This window comes from Poecile atricapillus, chromosome 23 (genome assembly GCF_030490865.1).
Source record: "Poecile atricapillus isolate bPoeAtr1 chromosome 23, bPoeAtr1.hap1, whole genome shotgun sequence".
Lineage (NCBI taxonomy): Eukaryota > Metazoa > Chordata > Aves > Passeriformes > Paridae > Poecile > Poecile atricapillus.
In genome coordinates, this window is record NC_081271.1 from 1088804 (window position 1) to 1114486 (window position 25683).

The window sequence follows — 25683 nt, forward strand, 5'->3', positions numbered from 1 at the left end:
GGCAGGTTCCCAGGCTGGTGCTGGGGACAGGGACACGTCCTGTGAGGGAGAGGATGGCTCTCTGGTAACTGAGGAGCACATTAGTATTGCTGGCTGCAGCTCCCCTGCCTCCCAGCAGCTCCTGCCGGTGGGTGGCTGCAGTTTTTTCCCCTCAATTCCATCCCAAACCTGTTTCAGATTAAAAACAAATGCTGTTGCATATCAGTTTGTCAGTCTCTCTAGACCTAATCTCCCAAAATAATCTTTTGCCAGCCCTCCTCCTCTCCCGAGATGGGCAATAATTGTTTCAAGGCATGTCAGCCTTTGTTTAAAGTGAGGTTTGTGTTTTCCTGAGGCTCAGGAGAGAGGTGCTGAGCAAGCTGAGAGGTGGCTGGGGGGAGAGGAGAGGGTGGTTTGGCAGCCCTGAGGTGCTGGGGACAATTTTCCTGCTGGGGTGGTGAATCTGGGCAGGCTCAGGGGAGCTCCAAACCACTGCAGTGCCTTGTTTGTCCTTGCTCCTGTCTGAACAACAAAGTGCATTTCCCATCAGTGCTGGACAACAATCCCTCCCACTGAATTTTACATATTTTGACTCGGTATTTACATATTTTGACTCGGTATTTAGATATTTTGACTCGGTATTTAGATATTTTGACTCAGTATTTACATATTTTGACTCAGTATTTAGATATTTTGACTCGGTATTTAGATATTTTGACTCAGTATTTAGATATTTTGACTCAGTATTTAGCTATTTTGACTCAGTATTTAGATATTTTGACTCAGTATTTAGATATTTTGACTCGGTATTTAGATATTTTGACTCGGTATTTAGATATTTTGACTCGGTATTTAGATATTTTGACTCAGTATTTAGCTATTTTGACTCAGTATTTAGATATTTTGACTCAGTATTTAGATATTTTGACTCGGTATTTAGATATTTTGACTCAGTATTTAGATATTTTGACTCGGTATTTAGATATTTTGACTCGGTATTTAGATATTTTGACTCAGTATTTAAATATTTTGACTCAGTATTTAGATATTTTGACTCGGTATTTAGATATTTTGACTCAGTCCACCTCGATTCTGTGCAGGTAGATCTGAATGTCAGTGTCCAGGAGGTTCCTCCTGTGCACATCTCGCCCCTGCTCGTGGTTCCTCTGCCCCATGGCTGTGCAGGGTCAAGGCTCGGGGTCTGTGCTCACAGGGTCTGCCCCACTCAGCTCTCCTGAGCCCTGGGAGCAGCTGGAAATGCCTTTTGGGAACACATTCCCCAAAAAAAATGTGTTTTTTTATGTGAGCACTGCTGTGGTGAAGGAGGTTTTTAAAGAGGATCGGATGCCAAAACTTTAAAGGAGTTTTAATCCAACTCTAAGAAGTCATTTTTAGGAAAGCAGAGCTTGCTAACTTCGCAGCCCCTGTGTTTTTTGGAGGATTGCTTTCCCAAATCAGCCTGTGTGTGTTCCCATGTGTGTCCCTGCCCACGTGGCAGGCAGATAAATATTGCAGAAGTGCTCTGGGATGTGACAGACACCCAGGGCTGTGGTGTTCTTACCTGGCTGTGCTGCTCCTGCTGGCTTTGCTCACCAAAGGGAGATTGGCAGCGCTGGGAATTGGCTGCCATTCCCAGCAGGAATTGGTTTGTGGGCTCCTCTGGCAGCCCAAGCATCTGGGACACGTTGGCTGACAAATGTGGTAACAGTTTATCAGGGAATTGTGGTTTGGATTACAGCAAAATCCCAGAATGAGCAAATCCCTGCTTAATCTGGAGGGCTCTGTCAGCCTGGCTGGGCTTTCTGAAAGGCAAATGGAGCTGGCAGAAGTTCATGTGCCCTCTGGGATCTTTCTCCCAACTCACATCCCATCAGGATAACAAAGTAAAAAGCTTTCATTGGTCCCTCCCTTCTCATTTCTGGGCCTCCCTGAATTTGGATTTTCCATTTCTTGCTTCTCCTGGTGGTGCTGCTCAGTGCTGGGGACTTTGTGCTGCTGGGTAGAGACGAGGTTTGAAACATTAAATTCATGGAGTGGGTTCAGCCCCAGATCTGAGGGTTTGGGGTGAGAATGGGAACATCCAGGGGCATCTGCCAGAGCCAGGAATTTCAACTCCACCTCAGAGGAAGGGCCTGGGAGTGCTGGAGCTATCATGCTCTGCTGGAATTGCCAACTGGACTGTTAAATAGCTGTGGTTTGGGCTGTGAGGAGCAGGTATTTTTAATGCATGGACCTGCTGTGCTGGATTTTAGCCGGTGTTTGGGGGCTGGGAGAGAAGCAGAGCAAGTTTTGCCTTCTGTCCCTCCATGCCCAGGAGATGTCCCTTGGTCTGGCTGCTCCACATGGAGCTGGGTGGGGAACAGGGAGGCATCCCCAGGTGAGATGCAGAGACTTCACTCTGTATTCCCTCCCTCAGAGCCCAAACCTGCTCTGCTGAGGGCTCTGTGAGCTCAGAGCCACCACCCCAGCTCTGGTGACACCGTTTGGGTACAAAACCCCACAGGGCACCTTCGGACAGCTCCCAGCACCTTTGACCGTGGCACCTGCAGGGAGCTGCCAGCTGGAGTGGTCCAAACAAAGGATTTCCCTTGGCCAGCCAGTGCTGAAGCTCTTTGTGGGCCTGAGCGAGGGTGCAGTGCCCCCAAAGAGGGGCAGGCGGGCACCCCAACCCACCCCAGCCCATCCCAGCCCACCCAAATCCACCCCAGCCCAGCCAAACCCACCCCAGCCCACCCCAGCCCACCCCAAACCCACCCCAACCCACCCCAGCCCATCCCAGCCCACCCCAGCCCATCCCAGTCCACCCAAATCCACCCCAGCCCACCCCAAACCCACCCCAGCCCACCCCAGCCCACCCCAAACCCACCCCAGCCCATCCCAGCCCACCCCAGCCCATCCAAACCCACCCAACCCACCCCAGCCCATCCCAGCCCACCCAAATCCACCCCAGCCCAGCCAAACCCACCCCAGCCCACCCCAACCCACCCCAGCCCACCCCAAACCCACCCCAACCCACCCCAGCCCATCCCAGCCCACCCCAGCCCACCCCAGCCCAGCCCACCCCAACCCACCCAAACCCACCCAACCCACCCCAGCCCACCCAAATCCACCCAAACCCACCCCATCCCACCCCAAACCCACCCAAACCCACCCAAACCCACCCAGCCCACCCCAGCCCACCCAAATCCACCCAAACCCACCCCATCCCACCCCAAACCCACCCAAACCCACCCAACCCACCCAAACCCACCCAGCCCACCCCATCCCACCCCAGCCCACCCAAACCCACCCCATCCCACCCCAGCCCACCCCACAGACTGGGCTGCCTGCTCTGCTCTGCATCATTCAGAGCCGTGGGGGGATGTGATTTGCATTCCTTACGGCACTCTGGGATCTCTGGTCCCCTTTGGGGGGAGATCACACCAGATTGCAGCGAGACTGGCAGGGAAATTGCTCCAAATTGCACCCATCATGGCAAGGACGTGGCTGTGCACGCACAGAGCTGCTCCCGGGGCTGCTTCCCGGGAAAGGGATGGAGCAGGAGCTGTGGGTCCCCATCCCTGCATCCCTGTGCCACCACCATGTCCCTGTCGTGTCCCCCTGCCCAGAGCTCCCTGGGGCTGTCCTTGTACCCCAAACCCTCTGTGGGGCTCCCCCTGCACCCCCAGCCCTTTGTGGGGCTGTCCCTGCACCCCCAGCCCGTTGTGGGGTGTCTCTGCACCCCCAGCCCTTTGTGGGGCTGTCCCTGCACCCCCAGACCTTTGTGGGGCTCTCCCTGCACCCCCAGACCTTTGTGGGGCTCTCCCTGCACCCCCAGCTCTTTTTGGGGCTGTCCCTGCACCCCCAGCCCTTTGTGGGGCTGTCCCTGCACCCCCAGCTCTTTGTGGGGCTCTCCCTGCACCCCCAGACCTTTGTGGGGCTCTCCCTGCACCCCCAGACCTTTTTGGGGCTGTCCCTGAACCCCCAGCTCTTTTTGGGGCTCCCCCTGCACCTCCAGCCCTTTGTGGGGCTGTCCCTGCACCCCCAGCTCTTTTTGGGGCTCCCCCTGCACCTCCAGCCCTTTGTGGGGCTCTCCCTGCACCCCCAGCTCTTTGTGGGGTGTCCCTGCACCCCCAGCTCTTTGTGGGGCTCTCCCTGCACCCCCAGCCCTTTGTGGGGTGTCTCTGCACCCCCAGCTCTTTGTGGGGCTCCCCCTGCACCCCCAACTCTTTGTGGGGCTCTCCCTGCACCCCCATCTCTTTGTGGGGCTCCCCCTGCACCCCCAACTCTTTGTGGGGCTCTCCCTGCACCCCCAGCTCTTTTTGGGGCTCCCCCTGCACCTCCACTGCTCCACAACTTCTTGGAAGAGCCATCAGGGCCTGGCCAGTCCCACTTTCCTTTTAAAACGCATTCAGCACCAGGAGCTGCAGTTTCACTGGAGCAGAAAGATGTGCTTTCTTTACCTGTGCCAGCTCCTCTTTCTCACCTCCTTTTGCCTCTTTCTGCTCAAGCTTTTTGCTGGGATATCAGCAGGGTCCTGGGCGTTATTTATTGATGCTGCAGTAAAACAGAGCAAATCCCTCCAGCACGGTGCTGGTGCTCCCTGCCCACAGCCCCCAGAGCAGGCAGGGAAATGAGGGTGAGATTCATCTCCATTTATCTCCAGACAGGACACAGGGATGTGCCAGAGGCCGTGCAAAGGTTCCTGGAGCGGGGTGAGGAGGTCAGAGCCCCCGTTCTGCCCCGTTGCAGGGAAAGGCTGTCACGGTCCCCTCCCCACCCCTGACAAACCCCTCATCTTTGACTCCTGGCCAAAGCTCTTTACTGTGAACCCACCCCAAACCCAGAGCCGCTGCCAAACCTCTGTCAGAGCAGCAGCCTGTCCCAGTCTGGGCTGGCCTGGAGCCAGAGCTGCTGGCCAAGGGCTCTGTACCCCAGCCCAGCGCCTGCTGCAGCCCCCTGCGCTCCCCTGGCGCTGCAGCTGCTGCTGCTGCACGGCTGCTGCTGCAGGTTCCCACTGAACGGAGCCTTCTCCAGGAACTTTCCTGGCTGTCTCCACTGCAGGAATCCAGATGGATGTTTTTCATCTTTCACACAATCTGCTCACACCAGGCTCGGCGTGGAAGGGCTGGCAAAGCTCACATCAGGCAGGACTGGGAGACTCGGGGGGATGTTTTTGCCTGCTGGGAGCTGCAGAGAGCTTTACCCCGAAGCTGCAGGCCAAGCTGTGAGTCAGGGCTGGGGTCACATAACAGCACTGAGTGCTTTTCAGAGCTCAGGTAACACAGACCCGGTGCAGCTGGTTTAATCTCGGGGCAGTGTCAACATCTGGGTAACCTGGGGCAGGGGAATGGTCCCCCAGCCTGGCAGGGGGCTGGAATGAGATGATCTTTAGGGTCCCTTCCAACCCAAACCGTTCTGGGGCTCTGTGATGTGTGGCAAAGACCACTTTGGCTGCAGGATCTGCCTTTTCAGCAGACACTGGACACGGAGAAGCTTTTGTGTGAATGAGAAGTGCCTGTGCAGGAGGCCCTGACCCCAGCAGTGCCCCCAGATCTCCCCTCTGAGGAGGACAGGCAGATCAAGAGCCCCCGAGCCAGAGATGGAGCTGAAATCACATGGTAACCACAGATCAATTGTGAAAGCTTTGCCCCCTCGCTGTGTAAAACATCCAGAGCAAATGTAGAGTGACAGGAAAGGGGTCAGTGGTCTGGGTCAGCACTGAGGTGCTGGAGGAGATAATCAGACCCTTTTCCTTCCAGTTCAGTGGCTGCCAAAAACACCGGAGCGCCTCCCAAAGTGCAGGGCCCAGCCAAGCGTGAGCACTCAGAGAGGCGCTGGAGGTGTCCCCAGCCCCGGAGCCACCAGGAGCTCATTCCTCGCTCACTTTGCTCTGCTCCAAGTCACCATTTGGGCTTTGTGAACCGTGAGAGCTGCCCCGTGTCACCTGGGAGGTGACAAACTTCTCCTGGGATGCTTTTGTGGAGTGTTTTGTGGCTCCTGGGGGGCTGAAGCAGCCAGCCTGGATTAGCACTGCTGCTAATAGAACTTGAGAGCATCTCTGCTCCATACGGGGCTGGGCAAAGCCATAAAATGAGGAGATTAAAGAGGGCCAGACCCCACTCACCCTGCTCCAAGGGGTTTCTCTCCAAAGCTCTCCCAAGGAATATTTTGGAGATTGCTGCTGTTTGGTTCAAATCTTCCTCCCCAAACAAGGCTTTGGTGCTGATTGCATCTCCAAAAAGGCTCCCTGCCAGGGATATTTTGACAGAAAGTGTGATAAAATATAACACAGCAGATACCGTCCCCCTTGCAATTTGTAAGGAATTTTGTAACCTGAGGGGATTAACTCTATATCATTTTACAGCTCATAGTATAGATCCTGTCCTCCTGCTTGCTGTTTCTTTGCACATATAACGACCAAACCCTCAAACAAATTTGCTTGTATCTGAAAAATCCTTGTGGCTGGGTTTGAGCTAATCAAGTTCTCGTCTCCAGCATCTTCCCCTCATTTTGTCCCCAGATGATCTCACAGTTATCCCGACTTTCTCAAAAGCACAAAATAAAACACTTTCCGTGAGAGCTGCAATTGCTTTTGACAACTCAATGGCTCTTTGGAATTTGGGAAACCACAAAAAAAAACCCTCCCAGGCTCCTCAGTTCTGCTCCAGATCCTTTCTCCATCTCTTCCCTGTCATTTACACCCCGTGGAGTGGGTGGGAATGGTGGGAGTGAAATGCTGGTTTAGGAGCTTGGAGATAGGAGGGGTTTGGAGGCACGCAGACAATTTAGCAGTGATAATCAATGGGATTTGGGCATTTTTGGGAGTCTGTCTTTGCTGCTCGCCGGGCATTTGTGCAAATGATCAACAGCTTGAGACGGGAGATTTGTTCCCCGCTCCCTCTCCCTGTCAGCTTTTATTTGCCTTCTGTTGCCCTCCCGCACAATCCATAAGCCCTCCTCTTTTGCATGATTGTCTCAATTTGCATTTCCAGCAGATCCACTGACATTTGGCTGGACTCTGGGTGAAACACTCCTTGAAATTATCCTGCACGTTGAGTTTGTTCTGGGGAGATAAGAAGGGAAGTGGCAGGGGGGCCTGGGGGGAATTGCGCATGTGAAACCGCACTGGGAAAGGAGCACCAGCAGCCAGACTCGAGGCCAGCAATATTTCCCTGGGATTTGTTTGGGAAGCAGAATTTGTCACCGTGGGCAATGGACTCGTCTCCCTCACCCCACTGGCTTCCAATCCCAGCACAAGCCCGGCTGAGGAAGCCAAAGGATAAATTGTCTGCTCGCCCGCTCTGGAGTCGCTGTGTAGTGCTGGCAATGTGAGACTGAGGAGGAATTTTAATTTCATGCTGTGTAAGAAGAGTGCATGCAACAGTAGCAGCCGTATGGATTTTCATATGAATAGAGTACAGTATTCATAACAGGGCAGCAGTGTTGTCCCGCAGGTTTGCATTCTTCTCCTTTCTTTGCTGTTTTCACATTCCCCTCGCTGTCCACCCATCCTAGCACTTGCTGAAATGGAAAGTATGTCCTTGCCAGATGGGTGTACAAAGTGACGAGCCTGTTTCTCACTTAGATGGCAATTGGCTTCAGAGACCTTTTGTTGCTTTAATTTCTGTGCAATCCAAGTGCGAGTCTGTTTTGCTTGAGAGGGAACATTTTTTAGCCTGGTGCCTCTCTTGCTCAGCTTTGCGGGTATCTAAGCACGAGCACTTTGCAGACAGTGGAGCCCATTAATGCTGCTCTGTCTGGGGATCGCTCGAAAATAACAGGACTTAAATCGCTTGCTTGGAGGGGGGAGGCAGGTCCTGGGAATGATTGATCCGCAGGGATGGGTTGGGATGGGTACTTCTCACCCCTTTCTCCTTCCTAATGACCTCTTTAGTCCTCACCCAAGAGATGAAGTCACCTCAGCAGGAAAGAATTTGGTTTGTAAAACGCGTCACGCTTCGCTCGGGGGAGGTTTTGTTTTATTCGATTTTAAAAATGTGCGCGTATTTGTTAAGGAAGGAGCCTGTAGTGATTTTTCTTGAGGCTGCTGATCTAATACATTCCGCACAGCCATAAAATATGCTTTAGATAAACTTCTCCTCCTAACACCTGTGAGGAGCAGTGCTCCGCTCGTTTCCATGCTAAACTGGTCATTAATGCGCCGGCACATCCCGGCACGTCTGTCAAACCCAATCACTTTTACCAGGTAGGGCAGGTGGATAAATCTGTGCCTGCACACGCTGCTCCTGCTGATATCCCTGCGTGGTAGGAAGAGGAATGAATGGGGGAAATCCTTTTGCTGGCTGCTGGGGAGGTGTGTGCATGAACGGGAGGAACCGCGGGGCTGTGGGTGCAGAGCGAGCCTGGACGCTGAGCTGGGGAAGCGTGGCTGGAGAAGGGGTTTGCAGCAATGCAAGTGCTTTTCTCTCCCATCCTCGTCTGTCCCTTTGGCAGCTGCTGGCAGCACGATGAGCTGGAGCCCAGCAGAGCCGGGTCTGGCTCTGTGCATCCCCTGCCAGCCAGGGGGAAAGACAGAAAAACCTGGCGGTGCCTCCAGATGGACCTTGCCTGGCCTTGCTTCACAGCCCTGGGCTGCTCGGGGACACCCTCCCCTGCCTCAGGAGCCTTGCTAGGGACAGGGGACGCTGGATATCGGGAAAAAATTCTTCCCTGGAAGAGTGGTCAGACATTGGAACAGCTCCCCAGGGAAAAGGTGGAGTCCCCATCCCTGGAAGCATTCACAAAAGGAGTAGAGGTGGCACTGTGATGTGGTTTGGTTTGTGGTTGAAGGTTGGGCTTGATGATCTTGGAGGTCTTTTCCAGCCTGAATGATTCTGTGTTCCTCAGGAGAGGGGGAGCAGCAGCTTTGGCCATGGCCCCCCAGCCCTGGTGACCCTGGTGACAGATGTGCCCCAGCAGGGACGTGACACGCTCCAGGCAGTTGGGTTTAATGTTCCCTTCACGGTTCGGATTGATACAGCTGGCAAACACATTAAAGAGTCCAGCAGCAGACCCATAATTAATAAAATACAGATTTTCATCTGAAATCATTGCCTGAAACTGGTCCCTAATGGAGGGAGGGATGGCTGTGGGGGGCAGTGTGAGTGTGTCCTGCCTGGGCACGTCCCTTCAGCCAGGGGACCAAGGACTGAGCCCCAGCAGTGTCCCCAGCGAGGGGGAGCAGCCCAGCAGAGCCCAGCCAGAGCTGGGGACAGCACCAGCTCCGAGCCCTAAAGAACAAGTGCCTGTCTGGATAATTCCAGGAAAATCCCAGCAGCCTGCAGGATCAGACAATTCCCACCAAAACAATCTGAGGATGGTGAACTCACAGCCAGGTTCAACCAAATAATTCCATGGGCTGCTCCTGTTGAGCGGGGTGAGCTCCTCTGATGGCTGGTGGGTTCTTCCCCAGGGTAATTCCAGGAGATGCTCTCATGCCCTGAGGAAGGAGAGGCTTCCCCAGGGTGTCTCAGAGCTCCTCTCATGCCCTGAGAAGGGACAGGTTTGTGCCTGGCAGGAGCTGCCACTGCTGCCTCTCCTCAGCCTGGCTCAGAGAGGCTGTTAAGATGCAGTTTCAAGTGCAGGCTAAGAGGGAAGCTAAAGTGACCGATAAAGTCTCTCTTCAGCGCTTGCAGAGCCTTTGGGATCCTCTTATAAATCAAAGCCTGCAGGTAGACTCAGGTGTTGGAGCACAGAACCACAAACAGCATTAATGAGGCCGCGGAACATCATCCCCGCCGTGGCAGAAGCAAAGGGGAGGGTGTTTCATCTTGCAGAGCCTGTGACTCTAATGATGGTGCAAGTCCTTCAGAAGGAAAAAAGGGACAGTCTGGGGAAAAGGACCTTCTGGGCTGGCTCATTCCCAAAGATCCAGGAGCGTACGGAGCTGCTCATGTTGCCTGCCTGCTAATTGGAGTTGGCTGTAACTGATTTAGAAAGCGATGGCCTTAGGGAGCTGAGATTGTTGTTTGTGTTTGTCTGGGATTAAATACAGATGGAATTAAAATGAAGGGGGGAAGAAAACCCCACAACAAACCCTCGGTTGGAGGAGGAAGCTTTGATGGAGCAAATTCCTGCTGCTGGAAGGGAGCGGGCGCTGCCGGGTCGGGGTCTCGGTGCCATTCCCACAGAAGCAGCAGGGAAACAATGAAAGGGGAGAGACAGAAATAGAAAGCAAAAAGATGAGTGGACTCTGATGAAAGGAGTCGTATTAATAATGAAAACTGGAGGGTTTGAAGCTGCTTTAGAATAAATTTTCAAGGCACAGAACCTCTCGGGAGCAGGGGCTTTGGCGGCTGCCAAGCCCTTTGGTGAAGGCACAGACTGCAGAACTCCAGATGCTCAGAGCAGGACCCAGCTCCCAGCCAGGCTCTGGAAGCACAAACTGCAGGAAGAGACTGGGAAATACCTGCTGTGTTAGACTGGCCAGGCCAGAGGCCTCCAACAGCAGGAAAATTGGAGTCTCGTGGTTTTAGGTCACGGCAAGATTTCTTCACAGCTGAGTGCAAAGCATGACACAACCAATAAATCATGAGAGTGACAAAGCACGGGGCCTGGAATCATTAGCAGATTACTCTCTGCAGATGTGGGTGTGGAGAGGGGCTCTGCTGGTCCTGGAGGAGAGAGAAAGTCGAGAAGGAGCTCAGCTCCTCTGCCAGTGAGCAGTGGCCTCGTGCACTGAGGCTGCTGTGGCTGCCAGCACTCCCACACTGGGAAAATCTGTCCTGGAAGGTGAATTTCCATATCAGTTCTGAGCCTTGGCTCAGTTTATAGCTCTTGTTTTAAAAGCTTTAGGAACATTTGATACCTGCTCTCTTTTTAGTGAGAGCAATTCAAACGACTCCCCTCGTTAGAACTGCAGCTTCTGAGGGCAGAGGATGGAAAATGGGAGCCTCAGGCCACGGTGGCGTCCCTCAGGTCACTTCAAAGCTGTCTGGAGATGATTGTGAGCAGCTCCCTTTCTTCCCAACACCTCCCTCTGCCCCTTTCAGCATCGCTGACACCCCGCCCTGACTGGCTGCACATCTCCTGCCAGCGCTCATTAAGGTGAATGCCGAGACTCCTGAGGTTCCATTTCCACCATCCCCGAGGCTGAGAACACCCCCAGCCCCCAAAGAGCTGCCTCCAGCTCCTTTCATCACCCCACAGCTCCCCACGGAGCCTCGGGATGCCTGGCTTTGGGCAGGCATGGGCGATGGAGAGGGGAATTTGTGCTGGATTTAAGGCAAGGACAGCACAGAGCAGCCAGCAGAGACTCGTGTGGCAGGAGGAACGTCCCCAAAGCTGCCTGAAAGCTGCAATAATCCCTGGGAAACAGCAAAGTTCCATCCAGTGACAGCCCCAGGGTGCAAATGGGATCACCTGTGTGGAATGGAGCAGCCAGAGCATCCCTGTCCCTGTCAGAGAGGGGAGGGACAGCACAGCGCCTGCCTGGGGGCTGGAAATGAAATTTGGGATGTGCCTCCCACCCCCTGAGCCAGAGCAAGGAGGAGGGAAACATGGAATTCCAGCAGTGCCCTGGGGAACCCTGTCCCCAGGAGCTGAGGAGGGGCTCTGAGCAGCTCCTCTGCAGGCACCGAGGGACAAGGCTGGATTTTGGCTGGAAGCACCATCTCCGTGCAAAGGGAGCCATGGCAGAGCAAAGCTGTGCCAGATCCCCGCTGCTGCTGCTGCTGCTGCTGCTGCTGCTGCTGGAATCCATCTGGATGTGCTGCCATCCAGGCAGGAGCTCTGCAATCCCAGCCTGCTTCTCCCCCAGCGCTGCCCATGGAGCTCAGCCTGTGTCCAAAGGCAGGCAGGAGCAGGAGCTGCCTTTGCAAGGCCAGCAAGCAGCTGGGCTCGCTCTCCTCAGGGGCTTCTCTTTAAAAGGAGCTTTGAATTGATAAATTTCCCCCCATTTCTGTCTGAAGAAATCTCCCAGGCTTTGCTACAAAGGAGCAGCCTGCTCTGCTGGCTGCTGGTCTGTCCATGGGGCACAGCCCGTGGCAGAATTGAGAGCTGGAGATGCACAGACAGCAGGGACTGTCCCAGCAGAGCCCTGCAGGGTGGGACCAGGGCTGGCTGATGGCTCTGAGCTCACTCCTCACACATGGGGGGCTGCTCCTGGGTCTCTGCAATCCCAGGCACAAAAACTCAGCCTCTACAGCAGCAGCAACACCAAAACTGCCAAAACAGAGACCAAGACCATTTTCCAAAAGCAGAAAAACCCTTTGTGAGACTGCCTAGGATGAGGAATAAAATCCTCCTTGAGACAATCCAACAAATACTCCCACAATAATATCGCTTTCAAGGCTGGTATTGAGTCTGAAGGTGTGACTATCGAGAGCTGGAGGTGTCTGTAGCTTGTCACAGGTGAATTTTAGAAAGAAACCAGAAATATTTGACAGTGGCTTCAGCAGCTCCACTCCTTGGTGCTGGGGGTGGATGAAATGGTTAAATGAAGGTGTCTTCTCTCTGTGCTTTCTTGGTTTCTCTGCCTCCCCGTTGGCACACACATCCACGTTCTCTGTTCCTCTCCCATCTGCTTCCCCTTCCCAAAATTCAAGCATTTCACTCTTAAAATTTTTGCCTTCATGTATATGAATGAAAGAGAAAAATATCACTGCAGCCCATAAGGGCTGGGAGCTGGGATAAATTTTGATCTGCACCATAAAACCCCTCGGAGGTGTGGTCGCCTCCAGCTCTGCTGGGCTGTGCTGTTGGTGCTGAGCATCCCTCACGAGGAGATTGTTTCTCCATCAGGGTCTCAGTTGTGACTCTCAGATGCTGAATTTAGGCAGGCAGGGGTGGTGCTGCCCCAAAATCTCTCTGTGATCACTGCCACAGATGGGCTGGGGGTACCAGCACTGCCTCTGGGTGAGCTGCTGGCCCTGTTCCATGGGGCAGCCCCTCGGGGATGTCACTGGAGCTGGGGGGAGCAGCATTTTGGGGGAGATGAGGCCTCTGGCAGTAATGGGAGCACTCAGAGCTGTTCAGGGAAGCAGCCCGTGAGGACAGCACAGGGGGAGTTGTTCCAGTGTTGAATTACTGAACCACACACGCAGTATTTGCCTAACCAGCTAGACCTGAATTGCTGTTCAAACACTGCTTTGCTGCCTGACGTTGGCAATCAGGGAGCTAATTACACTGGATTAGGGTTTTTCTCTTAATTACATGAAAAATTTAGCGCGGCTGATGTTCATGAGGCTGCAGGGGATTAAGGCGGAAGCCATGTGTTTATCTACAGGTCAATTATGGAAGCCAGAGCAGGAATGTGCTGGAGCTTTGTCTCTCCCACCCCTGCACCCAGCCTGAACCCATCTCCTGCTGCTGATTTTGGGCCACGGGGATGAGGAGGGATGAGCTGTGCTGGCTGCTGGGGGCAGAGCTGCCTCTGTCCCACTCGTGTGGGGTTTGGCAGCTCCGTTCCTCCTCCTGCTCTGCTCAGGAGCTACAAGCAGAACCTTCCAGCACCAAGCCAGGCTCAGGCTGCTGTGTCCTGCTGGACCAGGGTGTTCAGACTGTGCTGCTCGTGGGTTCCAAACCCATTTTCAGCTCCAGCCCTGCAGCCACAGCCCCTTTTCCCCTCCCTGCTGCCGGTCTGGGGGTGTCTGTGTCACCCTGTGTCCTTGTGTCCCTGTGTCCCCGTGGCCAGGAGCTGTGGCATTGGTGGCTTGTGATTGCCACAAGGCCAGCACACACAGCAAGGGCTCGGCACGGCCTCTCAGCCCTTTGGGATGTGTTTTCCCCAAGGATGGGGTGAAGAGGGAAGCTCAGGCCAGGCTGGGGTTGCTCTGCAGGGAATTTCACTGAGCCTCGAGTGTTAAACCCCATCCTGAGGCCTGACTGCTTGAGCTACAGAGCACCAGCTCCTGCAGATGCCTCTCCTCCCCCAGCTGAATTCAAAATTAAACTCTGAACTTTTGAGTATTTGGATATTTTTGGGTATTTGAGGAGCAGCTCCAGCTCTCCCAGGGCAGGGATGGACAGGGACAGAGGGACAGGGACAGAGGGACAGGGACAGAGGGACAGGGACAGAGGGACAGGGACAGACTTGTGCTCTGAGCCCAGCCCAGCAAATCCCGCTGCGTTCAAGGCCATGCTGAGCAGTGTTCCATGTGTTGCATCCACAGATTATTCGGAGCCAGTTCATCTGCTTATCTCCTGATTAATTCTGAGATGCTGGAAAGGGCATGTGCTGAAGGCTTAGGGAGTTACAATGCCGAGATGGAAGAGATTTTGCTTTTTATTTTTATTTTTATCCTTGATCTGCCCCAGAATAGCACTGGGGAAGCAGCTCAGAGGGGCAGGAGGAGCTTTCCTCACACACCAGGAACCTGAGCTACTCAAAGCTCTGTCTGGTGGAGACTGGGGCATGAATGAGCAGACAGGGAGAGATTCAGCCCCGTGGATTTATACTGTAGAGCCTCCCATCAGGAGCCTGTAGTGCTCCCAGGACAGGGAATGTTCCAGCAAATGTCCCTGGGCTGCAGCCAGCCCTGCTGGTCCTGCGTGCTGCCTTCCTGCAGGAGACTCGTTTGCTGCAGCCCCTCGTGCCCAGGGATGGTGAAACAGCCCCAAACATGAGTCTGTCCCTGCCCTGTCCCTGTCCTGAGCCTGTCCCTGTCCCTGCTCTGAGCCTGTCCCTGCCCTGAGTCTGTCCCTGTCCTGAGTCTGTCCCTGCCCTGAGTCTGTCCCTGCCCTGAGTCTGTCCCTGTCCCTGCCTTGTCCCTGCTCTGAGCCTGTCCTGAGTCTGTCCCTGTCCTGAGCCTGTCCCTGCCCTGAGTCTGTCCCTGTCCTGAGCCTGTCCCTGTCCCTGCTCTGAGCCTGTCCCTGTCCCTGTCCCTGTCCCTGCCCTGAGCCTGTCCCTGCCCTGTCCCTGTCCCTGCCCTGAGCCTGTCCCTGCTCTGTCCCTGTCCCTGCCCTGAGCCTGTCCCTGCCCTGTCCCTGTCCCTGCCCTGAGCCTGTCCCTGTCCTGAGTCTGTCCCTGCCCTGTCCCTGTCCCTGTCCCTGTCCTGTCCCTGTCCCTGAGCCCAGCCAGGAGAGCTGGAGGGAGCCGTGGGGCAGTGCCAGCCTGCCCAGGGCTCTGTGTCCTCACCTGACCTCACTGCAGGGCTGCTCCTGCAGCCAGACCCAGCCTCTGCCCGGGCTGGGACCCAGCCTCGCTCCTCTGCCAGCCCCTGCCCCAGTCTGGAACCATAAAATGCCCATTCCCACCTGTGGCTGCTCATCCTGCAGGGCAGGAACGGGCTGGGGGAGCAGCAGGGATGTGGGAGAGGCTCTGCCCGGGATCTGAGCTAAGCTGAGCTCTCTGTAATTTTCTCACATCCTCTGCCCGAGCAAGGTTAGATCTGATCAGTAACACATGACTGGCTCTGCATGCACAAGTGAAACCAAAAATATGCACGGCCTCCTTGTTCACCTGATCGCTCCTGCCTGACCCAAAGCGGAGCAGAACCACCAGGCAGGATTTATCCACAGGTTTATAAACCCCAAAGACAATAAAATTTAGATTCTCTTATTTCCTTCTGGGTTTTGGCCTTGGGCGGCTCGGAGTCTGGCTCATGTTCCAGCATTCCCGGGAGGTGCTGGGCAGGAAATCAAAGCCATTTGAAACATATTACTTACATGATGTTTTCAAAAAGGAAAGAGAATAATATTTCCTGAGGAACTCTGTGGCTCCCACCTGATCAGCTGGAAGCTGTGGCTTTGGAGAAACAGGGTTTTTTGTGTGGCAATTTTTGACAGTCATTTGGTTTTCTCCTCCTTGGGGAGAATCACGACTCGCTGAAGCTCGTTTAGAGCAAACTTCACATTAGACAGTCTTGTCTAAGTGGCTTTTGATGCCATTTTACATGGCCACTCAAGGTCAACAAAGCAAACTAAGCAAGACCAATCCCTTCAGCTGTGAAATGCAGTGCTGGAAGAGGATGGTGGAGGGGGGAGAGAGCCTGACACGGAGCTGTGCAGGATTATTCAGCTGGAAGGGCACAGGTGAGGTGTGGACAGATTAACACAAATTCAGGGCTATTTTGGGGGCTTTGGGCAGCAGCTCCAAATGGTTTGTGACAAGCAGATACCTGGTGCCTCCCTCGCCCTAAAAAACACCAGAATAACACCAGCTCTGGGCTTGCTCTCGTGTTTTGTGTTGATCACAGAGGCTGAGGCTCAGCACTCAGCCCTGTTTTCCTTCACTTGGGCTGTTCTTCACTCCCCAAATGTCACTCACACCTCCCTCCATCCCTAACTGTGTGCTGCAGGAGCTCTGGGTTTCTGGCTCCTGTGTCCCTTTGGGTTCCTGCTAACACCCAGCCCAGCTGTGGGTCAGGAAAAACGGGAGAACAAGGGCAAGGAGTGGGAAAAGACAGGGAATGGGGCAGGGAATGAGGAAAGGAATGAGGAGAGGAATGAGGCAGGGATTGAGGCAGGGAATGAGGAAAGGAAAGAGGAAAGGATTGAGGCAGGGATTGGGGCAGGGATTGGGGCAGGGATTGGGGCAGGGATTGAGGCAGGGATTGAGGCAGGGATTGAGGCAGGGATTGAGGCAGGGAATGAGGAAAGGAAAGAGGCAGGGATTGAGGAAAGGAATGAGGCAGAGATTGTGACAGGGATTGAGGCAGGGATTGAGGCAGGGATTGTGACAGGGATTGAGGCAGGGATTGAGGCAGGGAATGAAGAAAGGAATGAGGCAGGGATTGTGACAGGGATTGAGGCAGGGATTGAGGCAGGGAATGAGGCAGAAATTGAGGCAGGGATTGTGACAGGGATTGTGACAGGGATTGAGGCAGGGATTGAGGAAAGGAAAGAGGCAGGGATTGAGGCAGGGATTGAGGCAGGGAATGAAGAAAGAAATGAGGCAGGGAATGAGGCAGGGAATGAAGAAAGGAATGAGGCAGGGATTGAGACAGGGATTGAGGCAGGGATTGTGACAGGGATTGAGGCAGGGATTGAGGAAAGGAAAGAGGCAGGGATTGAGGCAGGGATTGGGGCAGGGATTGAGGCAGGGATTGAGGCAGGGATTGAGGAAAGGAAAGAGGCAGGGATTGAGGCAGGGAATGAGGCAGAAATTGAGGCAGGGATTGTGGCACCCAGAGGGCTGAAGGGCAGCCTGGGGTGTGTTCACCTGGTTAACCCTGCAGTGCATCCCTGCTCAAGGCTGCCAGCACCATGGAGAACGGGATGCTTTGGGAACAAAAACCCCTCTCTGCCCGTTCCTGGAGCTGTCCCACTCCTTCCTCACCCCATTTTCCTCCCGGCTGGAAGGGCAGGAGCCGGACTGAAGCTGCACAGAGCAGGAGGAGCAGGGCTGAGGCAGAGGGAGGATGGCAGAGCTGAGGAGCACAGAGGGGTCAGCGTGCACACCCTGTGCCACAGCAACCCCCGCCTGGTTCCTGCCTCTGGGGGCCACAGCTTCATCCCTTTGATGGTTCCCTTGCTCCTGAAGCACAAAGCCCGGAGCAGAGCAGTGCTGTTAACAATGGCAGTGCCCAGAGAAGCACCGAGACACCTCTGAAATCAAACAGGAGCGGAAAGGGGAAGGGGATTATTGCTGAACAGAGGGAAAGGACATCCCTGCTCCCTGGGGCTCTCCACTGCTGACAGATTAGAGAGGACAGATTAGAGAGGACAGGGATTGTGCCCTGAGCTCTCCTTTTTCTGGGCAGGAAACCCCCAGGAACCTGAGTGCTCCCACCTTTTGAGGGCTGTATTTGATGCTGCTGCCCCCAGACCCCCAGCAATCGTCTCTTTGCAACAAGTGCTCCAAAAGGAAGCAGCTGTGCTCCCCCTCAGCATCCCCTGATCCCTGGAGCCCCCCAGATTAATTGTCTTTACCTCCTGCTTTTGTACTGAGCCCTCTCCTGCACTGGATTTCCTCAGTACTGTAGAAGAAAATCTTTTGGGCGCCTCATACATCATTTTCTACGTCTCACTGCTGGTTTGAGCTGATTTAGGGCTGGTCTGTGCCTTGCAGGGTTGGGTCCAGGGAGTGCAGAGCCTTCCTGGGGGCACAGAACGGGAAGGAGCTTCCCTCTGGATGGGAAGGGGAGCTGGGCCTCCAGGAAAAGACAATGCTGCTGATTTAAAGCACCATCCAAAGCAATCCAACCTCACCAGCCCAAATTTCATTCTAATGAATCCATCCCCGGAAGAATACTACTTAATTAATTAGCAGCTCATTTGCATGAGGTGGCATGTTATTAAAGTTCTGCTGCTGCAAGTAGGGCTGTGACAAGGTGTGAGCTGACAGCTTTTCAAATAAAAAGTCTTTTCAAGGAATGATCTCCCGAACTGGCAGCTTTGTTCTAAACGAGCCTCTCATGCAGTAATAAATTAAAGACATGGGGTTGCTGATTAGGCTCTGCATGGTGCCTCTGTACCATCCTCCCTGCCTCATCCTGCAGGAGCAGCTCTGCACGAGGGTGGAGGGAGCAGAAGGATGGGAGAAGGAAATAAAAGCCTGGGGAAGGAAAGAACCCCTCCAGTGGCAATTTCTCTGAAGGGTTTGTCCTGTCAGGATGTCTGAGCTGCTGGCATCACCCCAGCCATTGGCTCCCTCCCCTCCAGAGCCCTGATCTGGAGTGAAGGTGCGTGTGAGGTTTGTCATTAACTTTCTCACAGATACATTTATGGTTTAAAGGAGAGGAGGGGTTAATATTTCACCTGGATTCCAAGGGGGACGCTCCCCACACAGAGCCCAGTCCCACTCCTGCTGTTCCTGGGGCTGGGCTTCTCCCATGGATGGGGACAGGGACAGGGATCCTGCTGGGGCCTGGCACACCTGAATTAGCAAATTCAGATCCCAAATGTGGGGTGGACTGGCTGAATGATCCTCAGAACACCCCCAGTCCTCTGGGTTTATTAATGACCTGGAATTGGGTCCAACCCAGGTGTCAGCAGGGATTCTGGGCTGTACTGTACTCCCAGAATTTCACAGAGGGCCTGAAGGGCTCTTGGAAACTTTTTGGGTCATAATTTGCAGTTCCAGGTCTGGATTCCCCCCTCCTGGAGGTTGCTGTGGGTGTCAGAGGAGGCAGGACCGGGAATATCACGCAGGCCATTACAAAAATAAACAAGTTCAGGCAGTGCCTGCTGCTCCTGGCCATGGAAATCCTCTCAGGAGCCTCTTCCAGCTCTTTCCAAAGAGCTTTGGGACCCATCAGACACCTGCAGATGTGGGGAGAAGCTGCAGCTCTGGAGGAGTTAATGAGTGGCCTTGCTGCAGGACCCAGGGTGAGGAATCTGTGCCCTCATGCATGGACTTATTCAGCTGTTTTTCCTGGCATCAGGAATTCCATCATGAGTCAGCCTCCTGGAAACACCCCTAATGAAAACAGACAGGTAATTTAATCATGGAAAGTTCCTACAAGGAGGTTTGATGTCTTCTGCTGGGAGGGGCTGGAAGGGAATGTGGAGATATCCCAGCACCAGCCTGGCTGGGCAGAACTCCTGAGGAGAACTTTCCTGCAGGAATTGTGGTGGGGCTCGGTGTCAGATTAGATCCTTGAGTGGCTCCTACACGGCACATCCCGCTGGCACAATGTGGTATTTTGCTAATCTCTGGTGATAAAGCCCAGCTTAGCCCTGGGCTGCATTGTGGGGGTATTAGAGCTCAGCTCCCTGCACCCAGCACACGCTGCTCCTCCACGAGGGGCTGCCCATGGCTCTGAGAGCCAGGGATGAGTTTGGATTTGCAGATTATGTCGTTAGGCACTTCTCAGGAGAGATTTGTAAACATCCAGCGGGAGGGAAGGGCTGGATCTGGCCCAGGCAGCTCCTGGGGTTGGTGTCCGAGTGTGGCAGGTTGTGGTGTGTCCTCCTGGGCTCTGCTGTCCCCCTGATCCCAATTTCCAGCTGGCTGAGGTGCCTCACACCTGTGCTCCACCCATCCTGACCCTGCTTCCCTCTGTGCTGCTCTCCTGGACGCTCCCCGTGCCCATCACCCTGCCAGGAGGAGAAACAGGCAGGGACAGTGAGGGGACAGAACCAAACGGGACCACTGGAGCCCAGCCCTGTCCCTCTGCTCCCCTCTCTCCCATCACCTGGATTTGGGAAGAGCCCTGGATTTGGGACGAGCCCTGGATTTGGGACGAGCCCTGGATTTGGGACGAGCCCTGGATTTGGGATGAGCCCTGGATTTGGGATGAGCCCGGAGGTGCGGGGTTGGTCCCACGCCTCTGCTCCAGGGACAGCTCAGGAGTGGCCCCAGGAGGGCACCCATACGTGAGGCAGAGGAATTATTTCCCTCTCCAAACGTCAACAAGAACCTTCCTGCTGGGTGAGATGATCCCTTTCTTCTTCCTCGTCCACGGGAATCATCGCTCTTCTCTGACATCATCATTTGTTGCCATGGAAACCGAGCCCTGAGCGGGAGCTGCAGCGGAGCATCCTGGTGTGTCCTGGGTGTCCCCAGCCCTGGGCTGTGGGCAGGGGGCACCTGGGGGCTCCACAGCGGCCCGGGGAGGGGGGCAGGGGCACAGAGGTGCTGCTGTCCCCTTGTGCCAGAGTCCCTGAGAGCCCCAGGGCTGTCCCCTGGCCTCTGTGGGGACAGGAGGTTCTGGAGCAGCCAGCACCCCGTGCAGTGTCCCAGGATTCCCATTCCAAACTCCTTTGTGGGGACAGGAGGTGTCAGAGCAGCCAGGACCCCGTGCAGTGTCCCAGGATTCCCATTCCAAGCTCCTTTATGGGGACAGGAGGTGTTGGAGCAGCCAGGACCCCGTGCTGTGTCCCAGGATTCCCATTCCAAGCTCCTTTATGGGGACAGGAGGTTCTGGAGCAGCCAGGACCCCGTGCAGTGTCCCAGGATTCCCATTCCAAGCTCCTTTATGGGGACAGGAGGTGTTGGAGCAGCCAGGACCCCGTGCTGTGTCCCAGGATTCCCATTCCAAGCTCCTTTATGGGGACAGGAGGTTCTGGAGCAGCCAGGACCCCGTGCAGTGTCCCAGGATTCCCATTCCAAGCTCCTTTATGGGGACAGGAGGTGTTGGAGCAGCCAGGACCCCGTGCTGTGTCCCAGGATTCCCATTCCAAGCTCCTCTGTGGGGACAGGAGGTGTTGGAGCAGCCAGGACCCCGTGCTGTGTCCCAGCACTCCCATTCCAAGCTCCTCTGTGGGGACAGGAGGTGTTGGAGCAGCCAGGACCCCGTGCTGTGTCCCAGCACTCCCATTCCAAGCTCCTCTGTGGGGACAGGAGGTGTTGGAGCAGCCAGCACCCTGTGCAGTGTCCCAGGATTCCCATTCCAAGCTCCTCTGTGGGGACAGGAGGTTCTGGAGCAGCCAGGACCCCGTGCAGTGTCCCAGGATTCCCATTCCAAGCTCCTTTATGGGGACAGGAGGTCCTGGAGCAGCCAGGACCCCGTGCAGTGTCCCAGGATTCCCATTCCAAGCTCCTTTATGGGGACAGGAGGTTCTGGAGCAGCCAGCACCCCGTGCAGTGTCCCAGGATTCCCATTCCAAGCTCCTTTATGGGGACAGGAGGTTCTGGAGCAGCCAGCACCCCGTGCAGTGTCCCAGGATTCCCATTCCAAGCCCCGAGCCCCCGGCCGGGCTGGAGGAGCCATCGGACACTCGGCTCTGCCCCAACCCAGAGCTTCAATTCCCGGTTGGAATTGGTCTGCAGCAGCCTTGTCCAGTGGTATCTCTCTTTATTAGCCCTGTCTGACCTCATTACTAGAAAGAAGCTCAATTTAACGAGCTGCCGGTGCCCTGAGGGAACTCTGGAAAACAGTTGTTTTTCACAAAGGCTGCTGATCCTTCATGTCCGGCGCTTCCATTCCCGTCTGCCCATTAATCAGGCGTTTGCATGGTGGTGGCAGTGGATCCCTGGCAGCTCAGGTGATTTTTGTCCCTGGTGCAGGCTGGTGGCTCCCAAAGCAGCGAGGGTGACTCGGGTGGCGGCACCCAGTAAGGCACTGGGCTCATACTGGTGTGGATCTGCCTCTAATTCCTGCCATTTCACTGTGATGATTCTAATTCTCACAGGTGGAATTAAAGCAGGATTTGGCCTTCTGCCTTTGGGGGAGATTTTGCTTTCTGAAGATTCTGGGTTTTTGAGGCAGGCTTGGGCTGGCAGCTGAATCCTGCCAGAGGCTCCTGTGCTTGGCTGTGGGTGTTCAACAGACCACTCACATTCCCACCTGATGTTCTTTTGTAGCACTGAACGCTCGGGAGGGAGAGGGAAAAAGAGAGAAATCCAGAAAATAAATGCGTTTGTGTGTATCCAACACGTCTGTACATGGCAGGAGGCACCGGGGCTCTTTCCAAGGGCAGGATTTATTCGGAGCAGGGAGCAGGGGAGCTTCTCTGCTCTCGGGGTGTGAAAATCTCCTGGTATTTCCAGCTGGGGTGGTTCATTTCTCAGCTAAATCATAAGATGCTTAGCAACCTGCTCTCTTACCTCCTGGGGACATGAACCAGAGAAAAGCGCCAGCCCTTTCTGTGCTCCATCCTGCCTCTTCCGAAGGTTCAGGCTTTGGCTTTTCCTGCTTTCTGCTGCATTTCGCAGCCAGGTGGGAATTCATGGGGCAGGAAAAGGGGCTGGAGCAGCACAGCCCGGGGTGGGGCTGGAGCAGGTGGCATCTTTGGGATAAGAGCGTGTCCCAGGGCCGCCTTCCCTCTCCTGGATGGGCTGTAGGTGTGTCCTGAAACATTCCCGGCTCATTCCCGGCAATTCCCGGCACATTCCCGGCGCGTCCCGACAATTCCCGGCGCGTCCCGACAATTCCCGGTTTATCCCGACAATTCCTGGCAGTTCCCGGCACAGTCCCGGCACAGTCCCGGCAGTTCCTGGCACAGTCCCGGCACAGTCCCGGCGCATCCCGACAATTCCCGGCGCATCCCAATAATTCCCGGCGCATCCTGACAATTCCTGGCAATTCCCGTCACAGTCCCGGCAATTCCTGGCAATTCCCGGCAATTCCCGGCACATTCCCGGCTCCCTGGCCCAGCAGCGCTGTCACTGCGAGCCCTTGGCTCTCGCACACACGGCGTTGCCATCCAGCGGCTCTCCAAATATGCAAATCCTGGTGGGAAAGACAATGTAAAGAGTTTGTTTATCCTCCCCCCTTCCCCTCGCGCAGCCCCCGAGGCCATCAATTATTAACTTTGGGAAGAGAAGGCGTTTCCTCAGCAGCAGCGCTGCTGGCAGGGATGGCGATTGTCACAGGCTGGGCAGGATCTCCTGCCCTGGAGGGATGCAGGGATGCTCGGAGCCCGAACAGAACCGACCGTGTGCTGCTGTGTCAGAGCTCTGCTCGCCCTCAGAACGGCCTGGGCTGGGCTGGCCTCACTGAATCCTGCAGGCAGGAAAGTGGCAGCGGCATCTCCAGGCTTCCAGCAGGGATGATGCTCCAGGGGATTCTGCAGCAGGTGATGGAGATGGTCCAGGTGCCATTCTATAGGTGTCTAGAGACTTAAAAAATACCTCTGCAGTGTCTTGGCTTTGCTGCTGGCTGTAGAGTTTTGTGGCCTCCTTTCAGGCTTATTTCAGAGAGAATCTTAAAAGTTTACAATTTTCCTTCCCCCTGGATGGTCAATCATAGGTCAGTGGCAGTCTCTGTGCTCACCTTGCAACCACAAAACTCTCTCATTATTTCTCCTGGATTAGCAAAATCCCAGTGGCTCCAGTGGAGATGGAACCTCTGCTCCAGCTCCTGCTCCCACGCTCTGCCTGCTGCCTCTGCTCTGCCTCTGCTTCAGAGCTGAGATTTTTTAAATTAATTCATTTTCCTACCTTGTCCTCCTCCTCCCCTCGCCCCAGCATTCCCCAGAATGGACCCAGTGAGGTCTCTCTGACCTGTGTTTGCTCCCTGCAGGTCCGGGCTGATGGTCCCCCCCAGGGCGGCATCCAGTACGAGGTGGTGCCGGTGTTCAAGGACGGGAGCCCGGTGCTGCGGGACATGGCCTTCTCCATCGACCACAAGTACCTGTACGTCATGTCAGAGCGCCAGGTGAGTCCTGCTCCCCTTCCTGAGTGCCTGATCCCTCTCTTGAGTGTCTGCTCCCCTTCCTGAGTGTCTGATCCCCTTCCTGAATGACTGATCCCTCTCCTGAGTGTCTGATCCCTCTCCTGAGTGTCTGATCCCTTCCCTGAGTGTCTGATCCCCTTCCTGAGTGTCTGATCCCTCTCCTGAGTGTCTGATCCCCTTCCCTGAGTGTCTGCTCCCCTTCCTGAGTGTCTGATCCCCTTCCTGAGTGTCTGATCCCTCTCCTGAGTGTCTGATCCCTTCACTGAGTGCCTGATCCCCTTCCTGAGTGTCTGCTCCCCTTCCTGAGTGTCTGATCCCCTTCCTGAGTGCCTGATCCCCTTCCTGAGTGTCTGCTCCCCTTCCTGAGTGTCTGATCCCCTTCCTGAGTGTCTGATCCCCTTCCTGAGTGCCTGATCACTCTCCTGAGTGTCTGATCCGTTCCCTGAGTGTCTGATCCCCTTCCTGAGTGTCTGATCCCTCTCCTGAGTGTCTGATCCCCTTCCCTGAGTGTCTGCTCCCCTTCCTGAGTGTCTGATCCCCTTCCTGAGTGTCTGCTCCCCTTCCTGAGTGTCTGATCCCCTTCCTGAGTGTCTGATCCCCTTCCTCAGTGTCTGATCCCTCTCCTGAGTGTCTGATCCCTCTCCTGAGTGTCTGATCCCTCTCCTGAGTGTCTGATCCCTCTCCTGAGTGTCTGATCCCCTTCCTGAGTGTCTGATCCCTTTCCTGAGTGTCTGATCCCCTTCCCTGAGTGTCTGATCCCTCTCCTGAGTGTCTGATCCCTCTCCTGAGTGTCTGATCCCTCTCCTGAGTGTCTGATCCCTCTCCTGAGTGTCTGATCCCTTTCCTGAGTGTCTGATCCCTCTCCTGAGTGTCTGATCCCTTTCCTGAGTGTCTGATCCCCTTCCCTGAGTGTCTGATCCCTCTCCTGAGTGTCTGATCCCTCTCCTGAGTGTCTGATCCCTCACCTGAGTGTCTGATCCCTCTCCTGAGTGTCTGCTCCCCTTCCTGAGTGTCTGCTCCCCTTCCTGAATGACTGATCCCTCTCCTGAGTGTCTGATCCCTCTCCTGAGTGTCTGATCCCTTCCCTGAGTGTCTGATCCCCTCCTGAGTGCCTGATCCCCTTCCTGAGTGTCTGATCCCTCTCCTGAGTGCCTGATCCCCTTCCTGAGTGTCTGATCCCCTTCCCTGAGTGTCTGCTCCCCTTCCTGAGTGTCTGCTCCCCTTCCTGAGTGTCTGATCCCCTCCTGAGTGTCTGATCCCTCTCCTGAGTGTCTGATCCCTCTCCTGAGTGCCTGATCCCCTTCCTGAGTGTCTGATCCCTCACCTGAGTGTCTGATCCCCTCCTGAGTGTCTGCTCCCCTTCCTGAGTGTCTGATCCCTTCCCTGAGTGTCTGATCCCTTCCCTGAGTGTCTGATCCCTTCCTGAGTGTCTGATCCCTCTCCTGAGTGTCTGATACCCTTCCTGAGTGCCTGCTCCCCTTCCTGAGTGTCTGCTCCCCTCCTGAGTGTCTGATCCCTCTCCTGAGTGTCTGATACCCTTCCCTGAGTGTCTGCTCCCCTTCCTGAGTGCCTGCTCCCCTTCCTGAGTGCCTGCTCCCCTTCCTGAGTGCCTGATCCCTCTCCTGAGTGTCTGATCCCTCTCCTGAGTGTCTGATCCCCTTCCTGAGTGTCTGATCCCCTCCTGAGTGCCTGATCCCCTTCCTGAGTGCCTGCTCCCCTTCCTGAGTGTCTGATCCCCTTCCTCAGTGTCTGATCCCCTGAGTGTCTGCTCCCCTGCCTC

At 55.1% G+C, this 25683-nt stretch overlaps 1 protein-coding gene across 2 annotated transcripts in view; it reads left to right on the forward strand.

Annotated features, from left to right (window-relative positions):
- PLXNA2 (plexin A2) overlaps positions 1-25683 on the forward strand; it is a 149024-nt gene that overhangs the window by 37412 nt on the left and 85929 nt on the right. For both annotated transcript variants that reach the window (XM_058855947.1, XM_058855948.1), the window contains exon 4: positions 23751-23885. In XM_058855947.1, the coding sequence (XP_058711930.1) occupies positions 23751-23885 (135 nt within the window). The remainder of the gene's footprint in view (positions 1-23750; positions 23886-25683) is intronic.